This window comes from Leptonychotes weddellii, chromosome 6 (genome assembly GCF_054177405.1).
Source record: "Leptonychotes weddellii isolate Sample4059 chromosome 6, ASM5417740v2, whole genome shotgun sequence".
NCBI lineage: Eukaryota > Metazoa > Chordata > Mammalia > Carnivora > Phocidae > Leptonychotes > Leptonychotes weddellii.
Window position 1 is genome coordinate 48,746,443 of NC_138374.1, and position 20,670 is coordinate 48,767,112.

A 20,670-nucleotide genomic window follows, 5' to 3' on the forward strand; every position below is an offset into this window, starting at 1 on the left:
TGATGAACTGTGAACATTATTTATTTATTTATTTAGAGAGAGAGAGAGAGAGTGGGGGTGGGACAGAGGACAGAGAGAGAGAATCTTAGGCAGGCTCCACGCCCAGCGAGGAGCCCAACACAGGACTTTATCTCACAACCCTGAGACCATGACCTGAGCCTAAATCAAGAGTCAGACACCAACCGATTGAGCCACCCAGGCGCCCCTGAGACTGGTTTTTAAATTTGAATCTAAAATAATGGCTAGGATTCTTGTAATGCTCAGGAAATTATACTGGTTGGTTTACTGATTTTGTCTCAGTCTGATTTCAGAGAGCCTATGAGGGATTTTTTTTTCCCCTGTGGATTTGAATTAATTTTTATAGTTCACTAAAAGTATATATCTTTATGTTCTGACAGGGTTATGAAAGCTGGAGAGCAATCTCTTTGGTTTTCCTCACTTGTGAGTATGTATAACCTCACGTGTGATGTTAATGTGGTTTTACATTCAATTTCTGCCCAAGAAAAATAATAAATTGTGGAGTTGGTTGATCCAGTGAGTATACTAAGTCCATTTATTTGAACATGCAATCATTAACTCACCAAAAGCTAATCAGATTTTAAGCATACTTTGTCAACTGTGCCCGGGAGCCTACTCTCCTGGTGAAACATAATTAATTTCAAACCGGCATAATGGGACATAGGTTTCCAGTCCCTTCTAAACCTGCTTTATAGAGGTCATCCAAAACGACTCACCTTCCCACTCAGGTTTTTCAGTAGTCACCACATCCATCTGCCAGAGGGCTCAATAAGGCAGATCCTCAGAGCAGAGTAAAAGTTACATCATCTTGATAAATGAATACTGCTAGGCTATAATTAGTATATGTCAAACCCTAGTTACTAGATAGCTTCAAATATTTGAAATACCTGCCTCTCTCTGCCAATATTTGCTGGTAAATACGTGACCAAGCAATGTGCAATTTTCCCCATGATGTTACCATGGTGGCATAATTTTAGTATATTCCATTGGTTGGTCCTCATCGAAAATACCGATTAACTTCCTCTCTGCCTCCATACTGAAGACAGTGCAGTAATTTTGACCTCGTGTATATGTGGCAGTCTTGTCTAGTACGCAAAGCCATGGACGGCATGTATCCTCCCTCAATGATTTGGGGCTTATTGTTGCCACCCAGCAACAGGACAGCCGGAGGCAAGGAGGTGGGTATTTGAATTGTAGTAAAGGGATAGAATTGAGAATGACCAACTAATATTAGTATCTTTGTCTCCTGTGTTACATCTCCTCAAGTTAAATACCCTTGAAAGTAGGGGATCTCTGCTATCTTTGGGAGCTACAGGAGATTGTAAGAGCAGCTTCTTTAATAGTTGCCACGGGCCCTATTACCTTGCATTGGCCATTCACATTGATGTATCGGGTGTTTCAAATTTAAAGGGACCCCAAGAAGGAAAGATAGTAAAAGTAATTTAAAGATTTCAGGGAGTATAATTTCAAACATAAACATTCTGCCAGCACCAGCAAGAGCAAGACCTGCTGGACAGAAATGAGGAGTCATCTGACTTTCTTTAAGTAAAGGCTTAGCGTTAAGCAGTAAGAAAGCCAAGCAACCATAGGCTTTGCATGTAGCTAGAGTGACAGAAAAATGTGTGCAAAGCAGGAAAGAACCTAATTAGGCACAGATCTCTTCATCACACCCACTCCCACAATCACTGTCAGTAACATCATCTCATTCAACCACTTCTGTCCATCTCCACCACCATTCTAGCCCAAACTACAGTCATCTTCTGCCTGGATTACTTCAGTTGCCTCTTTACTAGTCTTACTATAGCCACTCTCGCTTTCCTTATCCTTCTTAGAATAAAAACTTAAACCCATGCCTATAGGCTCTGTATAATTTGAGCTCTGCAGCTGCCTCCTCCAAATTCATCTCATACCAATCAGTCTTCCACCTCAGGGCCTTTGCACTACTGTTGATTTGCTGGGACACTCTCGTCCTCCTTTCCCTTCCCCTAGTTGCCTTAGAGCTCAGTTACACCTCACCCAATCAAAGAAGTCTTCCCTGCTTCACCATCTTCCAAACCCAAATTAGACCACATTTTTATATTAGATGTTTCCAAACCGCCCCATACTTTTTCTTCAGATCACTTAATTATATAGTCATCTGATTGTTGAATATGTTTCCAAACACTACTTAAATCCTTCTGAGAGAGAATATTAGGCTCATCATTATTTCCTTAGTGCCTGGCATAGTACCTGACTCAGGATACTCAGGAAATAATACTGAATTAGTAAATATATCATCACATGTGGATAACAGCCTGATAAAGGCACACACACATGCACATACCCTCCCTGTCTCTCTCAATGGCATCCTATGGGTTAGTGTATCAAGTCCCTTTGGGGATATCTACTCAACTTCCAATAGTTCCTTCTTCTCTAGGATTTGTTCCATAGTACTTCTCAAACTCAGGTGTGGGCTCCTGGAAACCACGCTTGTACTTTGTGCCTCCCTCATTTGCCCCCTGTCACCCAGTCCACCCCCACCCCCACCCTCGCTTATTGGATCAGGAGTGGATGCCCAGCCGAGGTTGGACCAATCAGAATTTCTCCATAGGAAATTTGAAATTGGGACTAGGGACAGTTGGTCTCTTCTGGTGGTTAAACTATAACGTGTTCTCTGGAATGCCAGGGTAATGGCCTCTACCCACTGTGTAGACCCATGAAGCACCGAGAAGAAAGGCTAACAGAACGAGAGACCGAAACACTCAATTTAACCTGAATTCTAACTCCTGTATATTATATTCCACTCTCTGGCTTTTCATTTTCTGTCCTAAAAAATTGGCAGTTTCCCACATCATTTTTAGTGTATTGAAAAATATTAACCAGCCCATAGAACCTAATGAGCATGAGCTCATTGCCTATACAATGACTTTCTGAATGGTCAGAAATAAAATGAGTGATAAGATTAAGCCATCCAAAAAGGGATCAGTCTTTCAAGTGAGATAAACTGAGATTTGAGGTCTGGAGAACAAAGAATAGAATGTGTTTCTAATTTTAGAGGTAATGCCCTCAAACTATAGTTTTTTTAGGTGTTTTCTGAATAACGTAGAAAATTGAGAATATGCAACTTAATATTTAGCTCAGTTCATATGGGTAAAAATAGATATAACCTTAACTATTTTATTGTTTTAGTATAATAGACCTGTGTTTCTCTCAGTTAAACTATTTAGCATGTGTAGAACATAGGGTCCTCATGATGGATTCCTTGAACACAGCCTTTTTTCTAACTCAGGCACAACTGATTTTTTCATAACTTGTGTCTGTGGACATTGTTTTTATAGAAAACATCAACTAATAACTATTTTTTTAAGATTTTATTTATTTATTTGAGAGAGAGAATGAGATAGAGAGAGCATGAGAGGGGGGAGGGTCAGAGGGAGAAGCAGACTCCCCGCTGAGCAGGGAGCCCGATGCGGGACTCGATCCCGGGACTCCAGGATCATGACCTGAGCCGAAGGCAGTCGCTTAACCAACTGAGCCACCCAGGCGCCCCAACTAATAACTATTTATGATGCTGTCTACTCCTGAGTATAATCTGGCAATGTAACTTATAATTACCTGTTTTGGTTTTTTCGTATTTATTAGGAATATGTACACAGACGTGATCTTAAAATCAGCCTCTAGTCATGGGCTTGTTAGATCATTTTTTTGTAGAAACAATATTATGCAATTTTTTCATGGCTGTAATCATGCCAGTAATACACATCCATGTAGAGTTGTTTTATTTTATTTTACTTTATTTTATTTTATTTTGGTGGGGGAGGGGTGGAGGGAGAGGGAGAATTCCAAGCAGACTCTACACCCAGGACACAGCCCAATGCGGGGCTCGATCTCATGACCCTGAGACCGTGACCTTAGCTGAAATCAAGAGGCGGATGTTTAACCAAATGAGCCATCCAGGTACCCTTCCATGAAGAGTAATTTTAAAATCTACCAGACTGTATTGTAGTCTAGGCTTTGTCCCACTACTCTTCACATCTCCGGTTCCTTTTACATAAATGGAGACTGTAGCTATTTTACCTATCTCAAGGGTAATTATGAGATTTAAATAAGAGAATGAACAGGAAACATTTTGTACATTATTATCCCTGAGTCCATTTGTTTGTGTCCCATATGTAGTAACTACAGGACTTGTAATTTATTCTTACAGCTCCTGTTTCCATAAATTTTTGCATAAGTCCAGTTTTTATGGAAAATAAAGTTTATAATTTAACTTTCCATGCTCTAAACATAGTTCCACTCCTGCCTCTTTTCCTCCTCATAAACATATAAAATGTGAATGTGAAGAGTAGAAAGGAGAGTTAAAAGAGTTACTGGGCTGCGCTGTTTTTCTTTCCTTTCTCAATTTCTTTTCTGTATTGTCTTTATAGGGAACAAACTTTGTTTCTCTCTAAATAGAGCTGAAGTTAACAGAAGCAAGTGTGACCCCCAAATTATTATTTGTAGTTGACATTTATTGTTATTAATAATACTGTTATGAGAGACGCCTGAGTGGCTCAATCATTAAGCATCTGCCTTCGGCTCAGGTCATGATCCCAGGGTCCTGGGATCGAGCTCCACATCAGGCTCCCTGCCCGGCGGGAAGCCTGCTCCTCCCTCTCCCACTCCCCCTGCTTGTGTTCCCTCTCTCACTGTGTCTCTCTCTGTCAAATAAAATCTTTAAAAATAATAATAATAATACTGTTATGAATAGCTGACATTTATTCTGCTCTTAGTATGTGCTATGTAGGTGTGGTACTGCCATTTTTCATGGAATCTAAAACATGAGCAGTGGAAAAAAGAAAAAAACAGTGGGAAGATGGACCATTATTTTATGTGCCACTAAGAAAGGAAAAAAAAATGCTGTCAAGTAAACCATGACAAAAATGCTCTCTTTATACCAAAAATACTTGGTTAATATCTATTAAAATGCTCCTGTAAGTTAAGATATATTATATGCCATTCTTGTACACACATAAGAGGGAATTATGAGCAAAATAAATTGGTCTAAAACTTCATCATATTCAGGCCCAACTCTTCTAAATTTTTATTCGACTCAAAGTCTGTGTTTTTCCACACAATACTGTCCTTTGAGCCATCAAGAGCATTAATAATGCAGCATTTCTTAAAGGAACACTCCACTGCTACCTGGGATTTTCTTCTGATTTTTCAACATCTACCCTGGCTTGAATCTTATACAAACTGATGATATGGTAATTTTCTAATATAAGTGACAGAATTATTGATGAGTTTTTGTGGTTTTCACTGGAACGAATAAATGTACCTCCCATTCTCACCCAATTTATCATTCCAGCATAATTTCAAACTCTGAGTAAAAAGTGTTTTGGCCTATGGAGTCTGGCATCACCTCTCTTGTCTGCATCCTCCTGTGTGCTTAATTTGCCTATTTTTATTGTTTCTTGTAGTTTGTTAGATGCGGACTAAGTATTATTTTTTTTTTAAAGATTTATTTATTTATTTATTTATTTGACAGAGAGAGACACAGCGAGAGAGGGAACACAAGCAGGGGGAGTGGGAGAGGGAGAAGCAGGCTTCCCGCGGAGCGGAGAGCCCGACGTGGGGCTCAATCCCAGGACCCCGGGATCATGACCTGAGCCGAAGGCAGACGCTTAACGACTGAGCCACCCAGGCGCCCCGCGGACTAAGTATTATTGAGAGTTTTATACAGTTGACCATTGAACGTGGGGGTTAGGGACAGTGACCCCTCCCCCCACACAGTCAAAAATCTGCATATAACTTTTGATTCCCCAAAATCTTAACTACTAACAGCCTGCTGTTGACCAGAAGCCTTACCAGTAACAAAAACAATCAATTAACATGTATTTTGTATGTTGTATATATTATGACTTACAGCAAAGTCAGCTAGAGAAAAAATTGTTATTAAGAAAATCATAAGGAAGAGGCGTGCCGGGCTGGCTCAGTTCATAGAGCGTGCGATTCTAGATCTCAGGGTCATGAGTTCAAGCCCCTGTTGGGCATGGAACCTGCTTAGAAAAAGAAAAAGAAAAATCATAAGGAAGAGAAAATACATTTACAGTCTTGTACTGTATTTATTGGAAAATTCTGGGTATAAGTGGACCTATGCCATTCAAACCCATATTGTACAAGGGTCAACTGTATATAACTGCACTCAGGTAAAGGAGCAAATGGAGCTTCATCGCAGAGCCCGCCATCTAATCATATCCTTGAAACTCTAAGGGCAACTGTAGGATTTTTTTTCCCTAAATTACCCTAAATAGAATAATTACCAATTCTAAAGAAGTGGCACAGTCTCTCCTTAGGTATTCAAGAGTGTAGGCTGAAAAGCATGTCTTATGCTCCTACTAGATAATAAAATGAAATTAGTAGGTGATCTTATAAATGAGCACATGCTGTGTGCTCACAGCTCTGGGTGTGACACAGTAAAATATACAAGGCATACACTCCGTCAAAAAGTGTATAATGTTGGGGCGCCTGGGTGGCTCAGTCATTAAGCGTCTGCCTTCGGCTCAGGTCATGATCCTAGGGTCCTGGGATCGAGCCCCGCATCGGGCTCCCTGCTCGGCAGGAAGCCTGCTTCTCCCTCTCCCACTCCCCCTGCTGTGTTCCCTCTCTCGCTGTGTCTCTCTCTGTCAAATAAATAAATAAAATATTTTTTTTTTAAAAGTGTACAATGTTATGAGAGAGATATAGGCACTTTAAAAAATAAAGGATAATATAATGCAAAGCATACTCTTCTTTAAGATCTAGACCTTACCTACTGTAGGAGCTTAGAAGACTCAAGAAAGTTGAGTGTATTTTGGAATAGCCAGCAGAGCCATGAAGAGACATTAAGTTCAATGGAGGACAGGGTTTGTGTTGCTAGATACGAAGGGGGACAACATCCCAGGCAGGGAAAATAACATAAAAACCCAAATGCTGGGCGCCTGGGTGGCTCAGTCGGTTGAGCGACTGCCTTCGGCTCAGGTCATGATCCCAGGGTCCTGGGATCGAGTCCCACATCGGGCTCCCTGCTCTGCGGGGAGCCTGCTTCTCCCTCTCCCACTCCCCCTGCTTGTGTTCCCTCTCTCGCTGTGTCTCTCTCTGTCAAATAAATAAATAAATAAATAAATAAAACCCAAATGCTGACCATAAAATAAGTCTTTTTCTGGAGCCAGGAGGGAGTCCAAGTCCTTTCACAGCTGATGAAAGTTTTCTTTGGAAAAAGAAGGTCTGAAATTGATTAGACTCCCCTTGCATAGAAAGGCTTTTGTGTTTATATTTTATTGCTATGAAAAAGCATTAGGCACATGATCATCACAGCTTGGGGGACATGTTGCATATTTTAGTGAGTTGATGGCTAATTTACATCATGCTGGGGCCCACTAAATATTAATATCCTCCTTGCCTCTGTTACGCAAGTTTTAATATTCTGATCATTTGCCAGTGATTACTGCCTACTGACTTAGAAGGTTTTCTCCCATTATAATAATGGGCTAAATTACCCATATTCTCCTATGAAAATGGTAACATGAAGAAATTAGTGCCTCTCTCCCCAAGATTGCTATTAAGAAGTATTTGATTTGGTTTTATAGTTTTTCATTTTTTTTTCTTTTTGGATCATGCAATTTTTGTATCTTTATTCTATTGATATGATATCTTACATTAATTGATTTTCAGGTGTTAAACTACCCTTTCATTTATGGGATAAATTCCACTTGGTCATAGTGTATAATCCTTTTTATATGTTGCTAGATTTGGTTTGCTGGTATTTTACTGAGACTTCTTTTTCTTTATTCAGTCACTCACTATGATGAGGAAGTGATCAACTGTGCATACACCAAGGCCAAAGTAAATTGTTTATCTTAACTGTCATCATTATTTTTTAACAGCTTTTCACACTGGCTGCTGCCTTCCATAGTTTGCCACACCTTTAGGTAAAGTCAGCACATCAAGCCTTGTAGAGTGGTCATTAAGTGTTAACTAATGAACAAGCTAAATCTCCAACTCTCTTAGGAATGCTGACATGCTGTCAGCAATGCTGGGACAAAAAAGGTATGGAAAAATGTACTTTTCACCTTGACAGTAGATCCCAGAGAGCTATCTACAGAAGTGATGAAGTCAGAGGAAAACATTGACATGCAGTGAAAGAAAACAGCACTTTGCTTTCCTACTACAGTTAGTCCTTGGTTCTTACCTCCTAAAATTGGAGCGTTTATATTTTTTTCCAACAGTCAGATTGTCTCCAAAACTCTTATGATCTCATATGAAAAGAAGAATGTCCTTGAACTCTGAATAATGCTGAGCCTCAACTCTCAAAGGAATATATTAACACAAGACAGATCTCTTTTTTCTGTTGCTGTGATTTAGAATAAAATGGTTATGTGAAAGCAGAAATTGGTTATGATAAGACCTGCTTGCTGAAAGAGTTATCTTAAAGGAAAAAATAACTTGAGACTAATCCTATATAACAATTCCATGTGGAAACATTAATTTCATAGATTGATTGGAATATTAAATAGCAGTTAATTTTGCCAGAGTCTCTTGTTCGTATTGATCAAAGTCTTAGAGGAAAATAACCACACAAATTTTGTGTAATTCAAAATGCCATGTAAGTTAATGTATGGGAAGCACTTAGAACAGGGTCTGACACATAGTAAGTGCTATATAAATGTTTGCTATTGTGAATGATAGAGTATGGATTATTCTTTAACTACCTAAGAAATTTTTTCAAGTAAGTGTACTAGCCTTTTTATGCCTTCTTTTCTTTGGAGTTGAACTATGATTTTTTTCCTGCTTTCTCCTTTGTTCAATATTCGGTTGTAAACCTTTAAATAAAACAAAACAAAGGAAGTTAACTGGACTGAATTTACTTGAGATTATTAGGCTTAAACTTAACCCCATGTTAGTCTAAACTCCCAAACATTCAGACTAGTTTCAAAGTCAGCAGACTGGAGGGCTTTTTAAAACGAACTTAGCTGATAATCTCCTTTTTTGTTCTGAGGATTTAATCACTTTGGTTGGTATTGAGAGATATGTTTTAATATTTTGCTATGTTTTCTCGTCTTTTTTTTTTTAAGATTTATTTATGTATTTTAGAGAGAGAGAGAGCATGAGCGGGAAGGACAGAGGGAGAATCTCAAGCAGATTCCACGCTGAGCACAGAGCCCAACGTGGGGCTCAATCTCATCACCCTGATCTCATCACCCTGAGATCACGATCTGAGCTGAAACCAAGAGTCAGACGCTCAACCGACTGTGCCATCAGGCACCCCTGTTTTCTTTTTTTTTAAATGAAGAAACCATAGTCAATACTTAGCCTCTTATCTCACAAGGAAAGAGTTGCTAGATATAAACCAGCAAAACAATTCATAAAGAAAAAGATCCATGCATTTCACTGCAATAAAGATTTAAAACTTCTATGCATTAAAAAAATAATAAAAAATAGGGGCGCCTGGGTGGCTCAGTCGTTGGGCGTCTGCCTTCGGCTCGGGTCGTGATCCCAGGGTCTTGGGATCGAGCCCCGCATCGGGCTCCCTGCTCCGCGGGAGGCCTGCTTCTCCCTCTCCCACTCCCCCTGCTTGTGTTCCCTCTCTCACTGTCTCTCTCTGTCAAATAAATAAATAAAATCTTTAAAATAATAATAATAATAATAAATAAAACTTCTATGCATAAAACAAACTTAGACAAAACTATATTAATAAAGGGCAAATACTTTTAATCTTATAAATTAATGAGACAAATATGAGACAAAAATTTTTCTACCAAAAAAATAGGCAAAGAACATACACAAAAAATTCAAAGGAAGAAATAGAAATGGCCAATCCACGTGTTAGAAAAATGGTCAGCCTCACTAGTAATCAGAGAAATATTCATTAAAATAAGTTACCGTTTGGGATGCCTGGGTTCGGCTCAGGTCATGATCTTACGGTCCTGGGATGGAGCCCTGCTTTGGGCTCCTGGCTTAGTGGGAAGTCTGCTTCTCCCTCTGCCCTTCCCCCCAACTCATTCTGTCTCTCTCTCTATCTCAAATAAATAAAATCTTTAAAAAAAAGTTACATAGGGCGCCTGGGTGGCTCAGTTGGTTAAGCGACTGCCTTCGGCTCAGGTCATGATCCTGGAGTCCCGGGATCGAATCCCACATCGGGCTCCCTGCTCAGCAGGGGGTCTGCTTCTCCCTCTGCCCTCTTCCCTCTCGTGCTCTCTGTCTCTCATTCTCTCTTTCTCAAATAAATAAATAAAATCTTTAAAAAAAAAAAAAGTTACATAGCTATAGCTATAATTTTTTTATTATTATCATACTTGATATTGTCAAGTGTACTGAGAAATAGGTATTTTCATATACTACTGGGACTGTAAATTGAAATATCTTGCTGGAAATTAATTTGATAATATGAATCAAGAGCATTAAAGAGTTTATACCTACCACTTTTCAACACAGTAGATTGGCAAAAAATAAAAAGTCTGACAATACCAGGTGCTGAAGATGAGAAGCAATGGGAGCTCTTATATATAGCTGATAAAAGTATTGGAGATTCTTTTGATATTTTATAATAATAAATATATGATAAATAATAATATATAAAATATATTTTGCAATATCATATGTAATGCATAGAGACCAAAAACCATATGACCAAAATAATATAAAACATAATAATATATAAAATAAATATTTTTAAAGTAAATATAATAATAATTGGATATTCATAAGCCAGCAGTTCCATTTCTAGATCTATACCCTAGACTAGGGATTCTTGTTCATGTTTCACAGACATTGATAGAAGAATATTCATAATAGCATTGTTCATAACAGCAAAAAAGCTGATAATAATTCAGATATTCATTTGTAGGAAAACAGATAGTAGTACTTTCAAACAACAGAAATCTGTAACAGTAAAACTGAAAGAAGTACATGTAAATGTATCAACATTGATGAGTCTGAGAAACATAACACTGAAAAAATATAGCACTGAAAAAAACAAATTATGAAAGAATACACTCACTAAGATACCATTTTGTGAAGTACAAAAGCAAGCAGAAATAATATATTGTTTAGGGATACAAACGTATTTTAAACTAAAAAAAAGAACAACAGAAAAAGAAATCCAGATGGTAGTTACCTCTTACAGGAGGGAGGGAGATGAGCTTCCACCATTGTGCTAATTCTTCCTCTCTCAGGTTAAGTGGGAGATTCATGGTGTTTTTTATTATTATTATTATTATTTCATAACTTGTCTATTATGTATATTATTGTATTATCAAATATTTCATAATAAGTTTTAAAGAGCTTGTAGAGTGTTATTTCATAATTCCATTTTTAGAGATCAAAAACAATAATGAAAAAATAAGTGCAGAAAAAGTTTATCCCAATGGTGGTATTTATTGTGACCCCAAACTGAAAAAACCTAGACATCCAACACCATTTTTTTATATCTTGCCTTGTTCAAAAACGGATTTATTTTAAAGATTTTATTTTTTTAGTAATCTCTACACTCAACTAGGGCTCAAACTCACAACTCTGAGATTAAGAGTCACATGCTCTACCGCGTTATCCAGCCAGGTTCCCCAAGAAAGGACTTTAAAAGGCCTTAAAAAATACATTAAGTGAGATAAAAGTTAATTAAAACTTGCTGAGAAGTGAAAATTAAAGCAAGAAGGTAAGAGAAAGCCAGGAGTAAGGTTATTATGAACAATATAAATTATAAAGTCTCCTGTTCTTATTAGAGGTAGGCCACAAATTTGACTCCAAGCTTCCAGTAACCAGGATAAAAAGGGAAAGATGATTTATGGTGCACTTAAGATAAGAGCAAATCAACTGTTCTGATTGAGACCAGAGAGAAATTTCTCCCCAGATTAACTGTGCAGGCAAGTTACTTACATTCTCTCTGCCTATGTTTCCTCCGCAATAAAATAGAATAATAACAGTACCTGTTATAGGGTGTTGTGAGGATTACATAAGCTAAGTTCCCAGGACAGCACCTACCAGGTAGTAATCACTCAAATCGGTTACTGATTAGCCATAATGAATGACATTCTCAAGGGTGGCTCAGTTGGTTAAGCGTCTGCCTTCAGCTCAGGTCATGATCTCAGGGTCGTGGGCTCCCTGCTCAGTGGAGAGTCTGCTTCTTCCTCTTCCTCTGCTCCTTCCCCCTGCAAGTGCGTTGCTCTCGCTCTCTCTCTTAAATAAATAAATAAATAAATAAATAAATAAATAAATAAATATCTTTAAAAAAAAAGTGTTCTTACAGAAAACACTCATGGAAGTAGATACCGTTATGGGAGAAATTGAAAGGTCACCCTTGTCTCAGGTAGGAAGTTCTCTCAACAGTAGGACGGTGTTGTAAATTAGTTGTCTGGTATTCTGTCTGTGCTCACTCAATACATATTTATCAGGCACATCTGTTATGCACGTTTTCTGTCTGGTAATAGATGACCAGGATATAGGATTTGTTAAGTGATGTTCTGCTTCAGCCAACTGTTAAGTAGTCTAATCTTGAAATCATTCTAATGTGTTGAATAATAAATAAAATTTGTTGCATTTACGTTTTTTGCTTTCCAAATGTGAAAGTAATATTCTGCAATCAAAGACTGACCGAAAGCAAGTATGAAAAGAACAGCGAGAAATAGTAATTGAACTTAGTTAACACCTGCTAAGAGCAGAATAATCAATTGAAGATTTTAGCTTCCTGGGAAGGGATATCATGGTGATAAAAGTATTAATTGCTACATTTATTGAGTGTTAACTATGCACCAAACTCTGTGCTTATTTCTTTACATATAATACCTCACTTAATCCTTACAACACTTTTAGCTTGTGAGTATTATCTCCATTTTTTTGGTGGGAAGATTTTGAAGCCTTAGAGGGAAAAAGCCACTTAGCTAAAGTCAACAGCAGCAAGTGTGGGTTCAACCCAGGCCTTGCTGGTTCTAAAGCCCTTGTTCTTGGTCACTTTAATATATTACCTTTCATAGAATGAAACCAAAACTTACCATACCTTGAAACCCCTTGTTCCAGATCTAAAATGTTTTTTCCCTGACACCCTCAGTCAAGTATACCCTGGTTTTTACTATCCTGTAATAAGTTTATGCATCAGTCTTGTTATCTTCCTGGTTTTGACTATCAGACTGAAAAGTTAACCTTCTTCTGGTCTAACTACGTGATTGATACTCATGCCATTTAATCACTTCATTTGATCACCACCCTGGACTTAAAAATAATTTTAAAATGGAAAGTATCCTTGGTTTTGAAGTAGAAAAGGTCAGCAGTTTAGTTTGGTGTGATATTAGTGTTGACAATGAAGATGCATCTTATATTTAATGATCAAGAAAATTCAGGCTCCAGGCAGTTTGACCTGAGTCTCTCTGATGTCCCCTGCCAACTATAGAAACAGATTTCTCATTCAAACTATGAAGTGTGTATGTCATGCTCACTGAGTGGGTTAGAGAACATGGCCTATCATTGTTTTTCCTTTTTGTCAGCATAACAGACAGTTGTCCTGAGACTCCTGGTAGTTGCTGCAGTGGTATGGTGAAGATCTCAAAAGACAAATACTCGGGGCACCTATCTGGCTCAGTCAGTAGAGCGTGTGACTGTTGTTTTCAGGGTCATGAGTTCAAGCCCCACATCGGGCATAGAGATTACTTAAAAAAAAAAAAAAAGACTCAAAAGACAAACACTGTCATGTTGAAAACAGATGTATTCAGGTCAGTGGCTTAAGATTATATTAATTGCATTGTGCAGTTCAGAAACTAGAATAAGCCTATCAAGAAAATGATCATTCTGAAATACTTGTATAAGGGCAGGATTTACTGTAGGAGGTAGACAAAATTTCCTGAAAGATAACTGTATGAAAGAAAATAAGGTTGAAGTTTACATTTGTTGAAATATATTAACGTTGAATGTCTTTAATAAATTAAGATCCACTTGCAGGTACTGATTTCCTTTTCCTTTTATGATTTTTTAAATCTTTTTTTGGCCTTTGTTCATAATACATATTTTCTTCTCTTTCTGGCTTCCCATATTCCTTAAATCATTTCATCTAGATCTATAGACCATCTGTCCTTCCAAAAGGCTATTCCTTCTCTCCACAAGGGGCAAGGGTGGAAATAAGAGGCATAATATGGAAAGAAAGCCAGGAAAAATCTTGCGGACAGTTTTCTGGCTCCTCTTCTCTGGCCCCTCTTTGCAACCCCCTAGGGAGTGACAGGGAGCTGACAGCTTGTATCCGTGAAAGTGGCAGTGGCTACGGAAGAGAAAATGTGAGGCTGTTCAGCTCTCTTCCTAGGCAGAAAAGCAATACAAATGGTGGATGGTGTGCTGGAATGCACACGTTCTTTGCCACAGGACCAAATAGATTGGAATTTCTTATTGCAGTGGAACATAAGAGGCTCCGACAATGTTTGACTAAGTAAAATGCAAGCTAGTCATTTGAATTGCTTCCAGATACACAGTTGGAAGCTCTCTGCGTTGTGATAATTTTGTAATAACCTGTCTTCCAAAAGACAGTCTCATGATCTGGGGGATTACATGCACACCGTGCTCCAGGAGCTGCACCCACAGGATTTTACAGGCTTAAGATACACAATTCATCCTGAGAGCCACATGGTGTCTAGCGATAGCCTGTGAAAATGTAGCCCCAGTGAGGGTCCTTGAGGAATTGCCCTTGGAGCTCCCTCGCCTCAGCATAGGAGGTCTTCAGCTAATAAATGTTGAATGAATGGCACATTAGTTCAAGCCAGTTTCCATTAGCAGTTTTGTATGTAAAGAGAAACCACTCTCTCCCACCTCCTCCAGCATCATCAGTCTTGTTATTTTCTTGGTTTTGACTATCAGACTGAAAAGTTAACCTCAGAAATAAGGCAGTCTTGCCTCAGAGGAGCCTAAAAACCTAAAAGGAGAGGTGCTGTCCGAAACCAAATTACAGAGGTAGTAACTTTGAAGTGGGCCATACTTGATGGAGCTGAATTTTCTAGTTTTTAGGCCCTTTCAGGTTCCAGCCACACAAAAATAATGACAATAATAGAACTCATTGCCCAAAGTCAAGTGTGAGTTCTCAAAAGAACATTAATAAAAATACTAATTTGAGCATTAGAATTGTTACTCGGAAATTTCTCCTGGAAATGGTCTTTATTGTCTTTGAAAATCACAGAGGTGAAGCTTTATGCCCCTTTGGGAGAGCAGATGAATACAGGCTTTTCATAAGCCCTGGAGCAAGCTGCTGCTGCCAACTTTATAAACAAGAAGCTTTTCACCCTTGAGTCTGTCATGTAGGATAAAGCCTCAAACTCATCTAGTTCAGATATATGGAATTGCTCCAGAGTTGTCAGATCTCCCAGATAAAGGTAAAATGAGCACCCTAAATTGTTAAAGCCTGCCTTGGGGAGCAGGGACCACAGCTTTGTTTTCTCTTGCCTCTCAAAGCCGCTTGGTGACCTGGGCATCTCCAACTTCTGCCTGGGTACCACCTTTCACTGAAGATCTGATGTAAACATTGCAGAAAGTATTCCCACTTGCAGAAATCTTATCAATCCTCCCTTTTGTTTCAAGATGGTAAATTGAACCATAAATCAAACTTAAATTGAATCCTGAAAACTTTTGATATCATCAAAAATTAATCAAAAAAATTAATCAGCTCTGTAGAAGTGACAAGGTAACAAAAATGAAGCATTGAGTAGTTGAGTTAATAAAAAAGAGGCCTTCACTTAATATTGATGTTGTTGATTTCTTTGGAAATAGTTTTGAAGTTTTGCTTCAAGGGCAGTTTCTCAATAGTTTTAAATATGACTAAGCCCCATGGCTGTGTTAGTTTATCTAAAACAATGCAGTGCCATCCCATAGAATGAATATGTACCATTGCTTAGAAGGATGAAACTGTGATACTGAGATACAGTCTTTGGATTCAGACAGAGCTAAGTTTGAGCCCCAACTCTACCAAGTGGAACTTCCTGTTGCCTTGGTTTTCTCATCTGTAGAATGGAGATGATAATATCTACTCCATAGTGTTGTTAAGTGATTAAATGAAGGGATGTATGGGCAAAGTTCCTGGCCCATAGTACATGCTCAGTAAGTGGTTGCTGTTGTTAAAATGTAGTTCTTGTGTCCTGCTCACTGATACAGTCTCACTAGGGAGGGTATGAGTGTATATCAACTTACGCACACTGAGGAAATAAGAATTAAAAGAGCATTTCACTCTGGACTACATACTTCCTTATTTTGTGTCTCATGTTAAGTCTTATCTCCCTACTAGATGGTGAAGTTCCTGAGGACAGAAACTGAATCTTCTCCTTCTTCTGTACTCCACAATGACTAACACAGTGCTAGATAACTAGTAGACATTCTGGAAATGTTTGTTGACATACCTTACTTAGCAATGTCATATGTCTTTCTATACCCCTCTTACGAGAACAGGATTATATCCTGTCACATAAGAATCTTAAAATTTCCTGGTAATTGTTATTTTCCAATAGATCTGTAGGGATATTTTACCATCTTCAAATTGTTTTTGCTTTCTAATTGGTTTCTGGGCTCATCTTTAGCCATTTTGTTATTTATGCATTTGTAAGTTTCATTAACACTGCAGTTGGCACTGAAATAACTTTCCTGTCTCCTTTTTTTTTAAGAGGGTAAGGAGGGGCAGAGGGAGAGTGAGAGAATTCCAAGCAGGCTCCACACCCAGCACAGATCCTGACTCAGGCCCGATCTCAAGACCCTGAGATCATGACCTGAGCTGAATCCAAGAGTCGGACGCTTAACTGACTGAGCCACCCAGGCACCCCTTCCTGTCTCCATTTTTAAATGAAAATCTTAATTTTCTAATATTACTGAAATTAGCTAGAAATTCTTCATACTTAACCTTTTCATCTGCATATTTAAATGTATTTGATGATTTTTCAGTAGTTTTGTGGTAAATAAGCATGTCTAATTAAGGCATCCTGCACTAGGCATTTTTTTCAAGCTCTATTGATGTCTTAGTGTTTGATTACCATTTTGGGGGAAACCCGAAAATGCATTACTTTTCTTTTAAATCCTTAAAGGTGTGAGTGTATAACAATATTAAGTACAGATTGAGGAATTGATACGACTTTACAAATATACAGTTGATCAAATTTATAATTTGCTTTTTTTTTTCAGAGTGTTTTTTAATGGTAATTGGCCTGTTCAGATTTTCTACTTCTTGACTCAATTAGAGAGGAGGGTAATTACTATTTTTCTTAAGAAAAAGTTCATAGCCTAAAATTATAAAGTGAATTCGTCTTCAGGGTCTGTATTTTTTGTTGTATACAATTTTTTTTTATGATTTATCATTTCTAATTTTGTGTGTTAGGATTTTTTGGTTTTTTTGATTAGGCAAACTGAAGTTTTATAGGCACATTTTGGGCAGTTGGAAGATCACCTTTGGCCATACCTTCTAAGTCCCGATTTATCATGTTCCCATTCCCATTCATTTCTTTTTTTTTTTTTAAGAGGCTGTGTGAACTTTTTTTTTATAGATTTTATTTATTTATTTGACAGAGAGAGATAGCGAGAGCAGGAACACAAGCAGGGGGAGTGGGAGAGGGAGAAGCAGGCCTCCCGCGGGCCGAAGGCAGAAGCTTAACGACTGAGCCACCAGGCGCCCCTCCCATTCATTTCTTTTTTTTTTTTTTTTTTTAATTTTATTTATTTATTTGACAGAGAGAGAGACAGCGAGAGAGGGAACACAAGCAGGGGGAGTGGGAGAGGGAGAAGCAGGCTTCCCGCCGAGCAGGAGCCCGATGCGGGGCTCGATCCCAGGACCCTGGGGTCATGACCCGAGCCGAAGGCAGATGCTTAACAACTGAGCCACCCAGGCGCCCCCCTCCCATTCATTTCTAACAGCACATAATTGCAGGTTTTGTGAAAGTTTAGGAGTTTTGTGTCTATGACTTGCATAGACATCCGTCATTAACTTCTAGTTTCTGGCATATTCCCCACTGTCTGAGAGCACCTCCTTACCACTGTGAGGAGCTTCTGCACGGTCCTCCCTCACCTCTAGCACTCGGTGCTCATCTTCTTCTAATTAAGGCATCCTGCACTAGTGATCCCCCTCCTTTGTCATTCCTTGTTGACTATAATAAGTACTGGCAGGGGGGGCGATAATTAGGTTTTAAGTTATTTCTGAGTAGCAGGGACATGGATGATCCAGAGAGCACTTATTACCAGTAATATTACTCATGAATTGGAATGGAGTTTTAACATTGTTTTTATCCCCACAGGGATGCTCCTGCTCTGTAAGGTCTGAGGTGTTACAGCAGCTCTGTTTTATCCATGAGGATATTGAGGCCCAGAGTAGTTGGGTGACTTTCCCAAAGTCATAAATAGTTACCGATAAAGCTGGAATAAGAACCCAGGTCTTCTGTTTCTGATTAATTTTTTCAAATCTTAGTGAGAATTACAGTTCAAATATACAGTCTCGGTGGCCATCACCTATTTTCTGCCATCCAGCGCAGTTGATCATTCCACATTCTGTGTCAAAATACCTTGCATTTGACCCCATGAACACTCTGTTTCTCTCCCAGTTCGAACGCCATGACCCTGTGGATGGGAAAATTACTGAGAGGCAGTTTGGTGGCATGCTGCTGGCCTACAGTGGGGTGCAGTCCAAGAAGCTGACCGCCATGCAGAAGCAGCTCAAGAAGCACTTCAAAGAGGGAAAGGTAGGTGTCTTTGTTTATCGGAAGAAAAGGAACCATGGGAAGGTGTGGTTATGTTGCAAAAGTACTAACATAATGAGAGTGTCATGACGCAAAGATGATAACCAATTCATCTCTGCTACATGAAAAAACATGAGCAGTGGATGAGGAAGAAGGGAGAGCCCAGAATAAGCCCTTAGGTTTCTTGTTCAGACAAAGAGTGGCACCATGAACTAAGATTGAGAAATTAAACGGGGTGCCTATCTGGCTCAGTCAGTTGAGCATGTAGCTCTTGGTCTCAGGGTTGTGAGTTCAAGCCCCCCATTGGACCTAGAACTTATAAAAAAAAAAAAATTCCGAAAGTCTGTCTGGAGAAAAATTAAGAGACTGGTTTACAGAGGAAGATAAGGAGTTTAGTTACAGATATCTTGATTTAAGATGCCTGTGGACTATCCAGTTAGAGATGATTAGCAGGCACTTGGATATTCACTTCTGCTTCAGATGACTGAGATAGGTTTGGGAATCATCAACACATTATTCAAGTTAAAGCCACGAGAACCCATGCGATTCAGTCAGAAGACTGTTGTACAGGAAAGAAATGCCCTTTTTTGGCCAAAGAAAAAATAGAGTGGAACATGAACATTTAACAAACTGAGCCACCCAGGCGCCCGGAACATGCACATTTAACTAGCACGGGAAGGAAATGGTTAGAGAAAGTACTGCAATTGAAGCCAAGGAAGTAGAGGGTGCGGGGACAAGAGGGGTCTGCAGTGTCACATGGGACAGAGCAGGTCCGGTAAAGTAAGATGATAAACATCCAGTGGCTTTGGCAAAATGGTAATAATTGATGACCTTTGGGAGCGGTTTTATTAGAGTGGAGGACACATTACAATGGGAAGTAAGGAAGTCAAGAAAGAGAAGAGAGGAAGAAAATGAGGACGAGGGAAGAGGGGCTCCAGAAAGAAGGAAATAGAATATGTTCAAAACTCTGAGACAGTGTATTAGTCAGCTTGGGCTGCTACCACAACACACCACGGCCTGGGTGCCTTCAACAACAGAAATTTATTTTCTCACAGTTCTGGAGGCCAGACAGCCATGATCGAGGTGCAGGCAAATTAAATTTCTAATGAGGGCTCTCTTCCTAGCCTTTGGACAGCTGCCTTCTTACTATAGCCTCACGTGGCCTTTCCTTGGTTGTTTGCATGGTGAGAGACAGAAAGGGAGAGCGAGAGAGCAAGAGCCGGAAAGCACACATGCACACTAGCTCTCTGATGCGTCGTCTCATAAGGACAGTAATCCTGTCCAGTCAGGGCCCCGCCCTTCTGACCTCATTTAACCTTGGTTATTTGCTTAGAGGCCCCACCTCCTAAGACAGCCACACTGGGGGTTAGGGCTTCAGTGTATGTTTAAGTTTCGTCGTCGGGGGGACACATTGAGTCCATAAGAGACAGAAAACACAAAGATCTAGCACGTGTGAGGAACTGAGAGGGGGCTGTTGTGGTTGGAGCATACTAGCAAGGAGGAGAATGGCCCGAGATGAGGTCTGAGAGGGAGATTGGGGCCAGCATGTGCATGGAAGGAGTTTGGGTTATGTTCACAGTGGGATGGGAAGCTATTAAAGGGCTGTGAGCCATGAAATGCTTGTATATTTGTATGTATGTTTAAATAAATGACTCTGGCTGTTTTATGAAAAATAGTTTGGAAAGGAGCAAACATAGAAGCCAAAAGACTGATACTAAGATTATTAGAGAATTCAGGAAGAGATGATGGAGCATTTTTTGAGCAGCACTGCAGTTGGAGACTGTGAGTTTGCAGGGGCCCCAGTCAGCACTGATCTCCGTAGCTTTGCACACCAGCTTGTACCTGGTGCAGGAGGGGGCAGATGGTAGAACTGATTCAGCATCTGGGGTTTTGCCGGCTTGTGGGATGGACATACTGAAGCAGAGATCAGTGAAGAGGCATACCTCTTAACGATCTCTCTCTCTCTCACACACACACACTCACA

At 39.3% G+C, this 20,670-nt stretch overlaps 1 protein-coding gene across 4 annotated transcripts in view; it reads left to right on the forward strand.

Annotated features, from left to right (window-relative positions):
- MICU1 (mitochondrial calcium uptake 1) overlaps window positions 1-20,670 on the forward strand; it is a 224,209-nt gene that overhangs the window by 164,588 nt on the left and 38,951 nt on the right. For all 4 annotated transcript variants that reach the window (XM_081822958.1, XM_081822955.1, XM_081822956.1 and 1 more), the window contains one exon: window positions 18,552-18,689. In XM_081822958.1, the coding sequence (XP_081679084.1) occupies window positions 18,552-18,689 (138 nt within the window). The remainder of the gene's footprint in view (window positions 1-18,551; window positions 18,690-20,670) is intronic.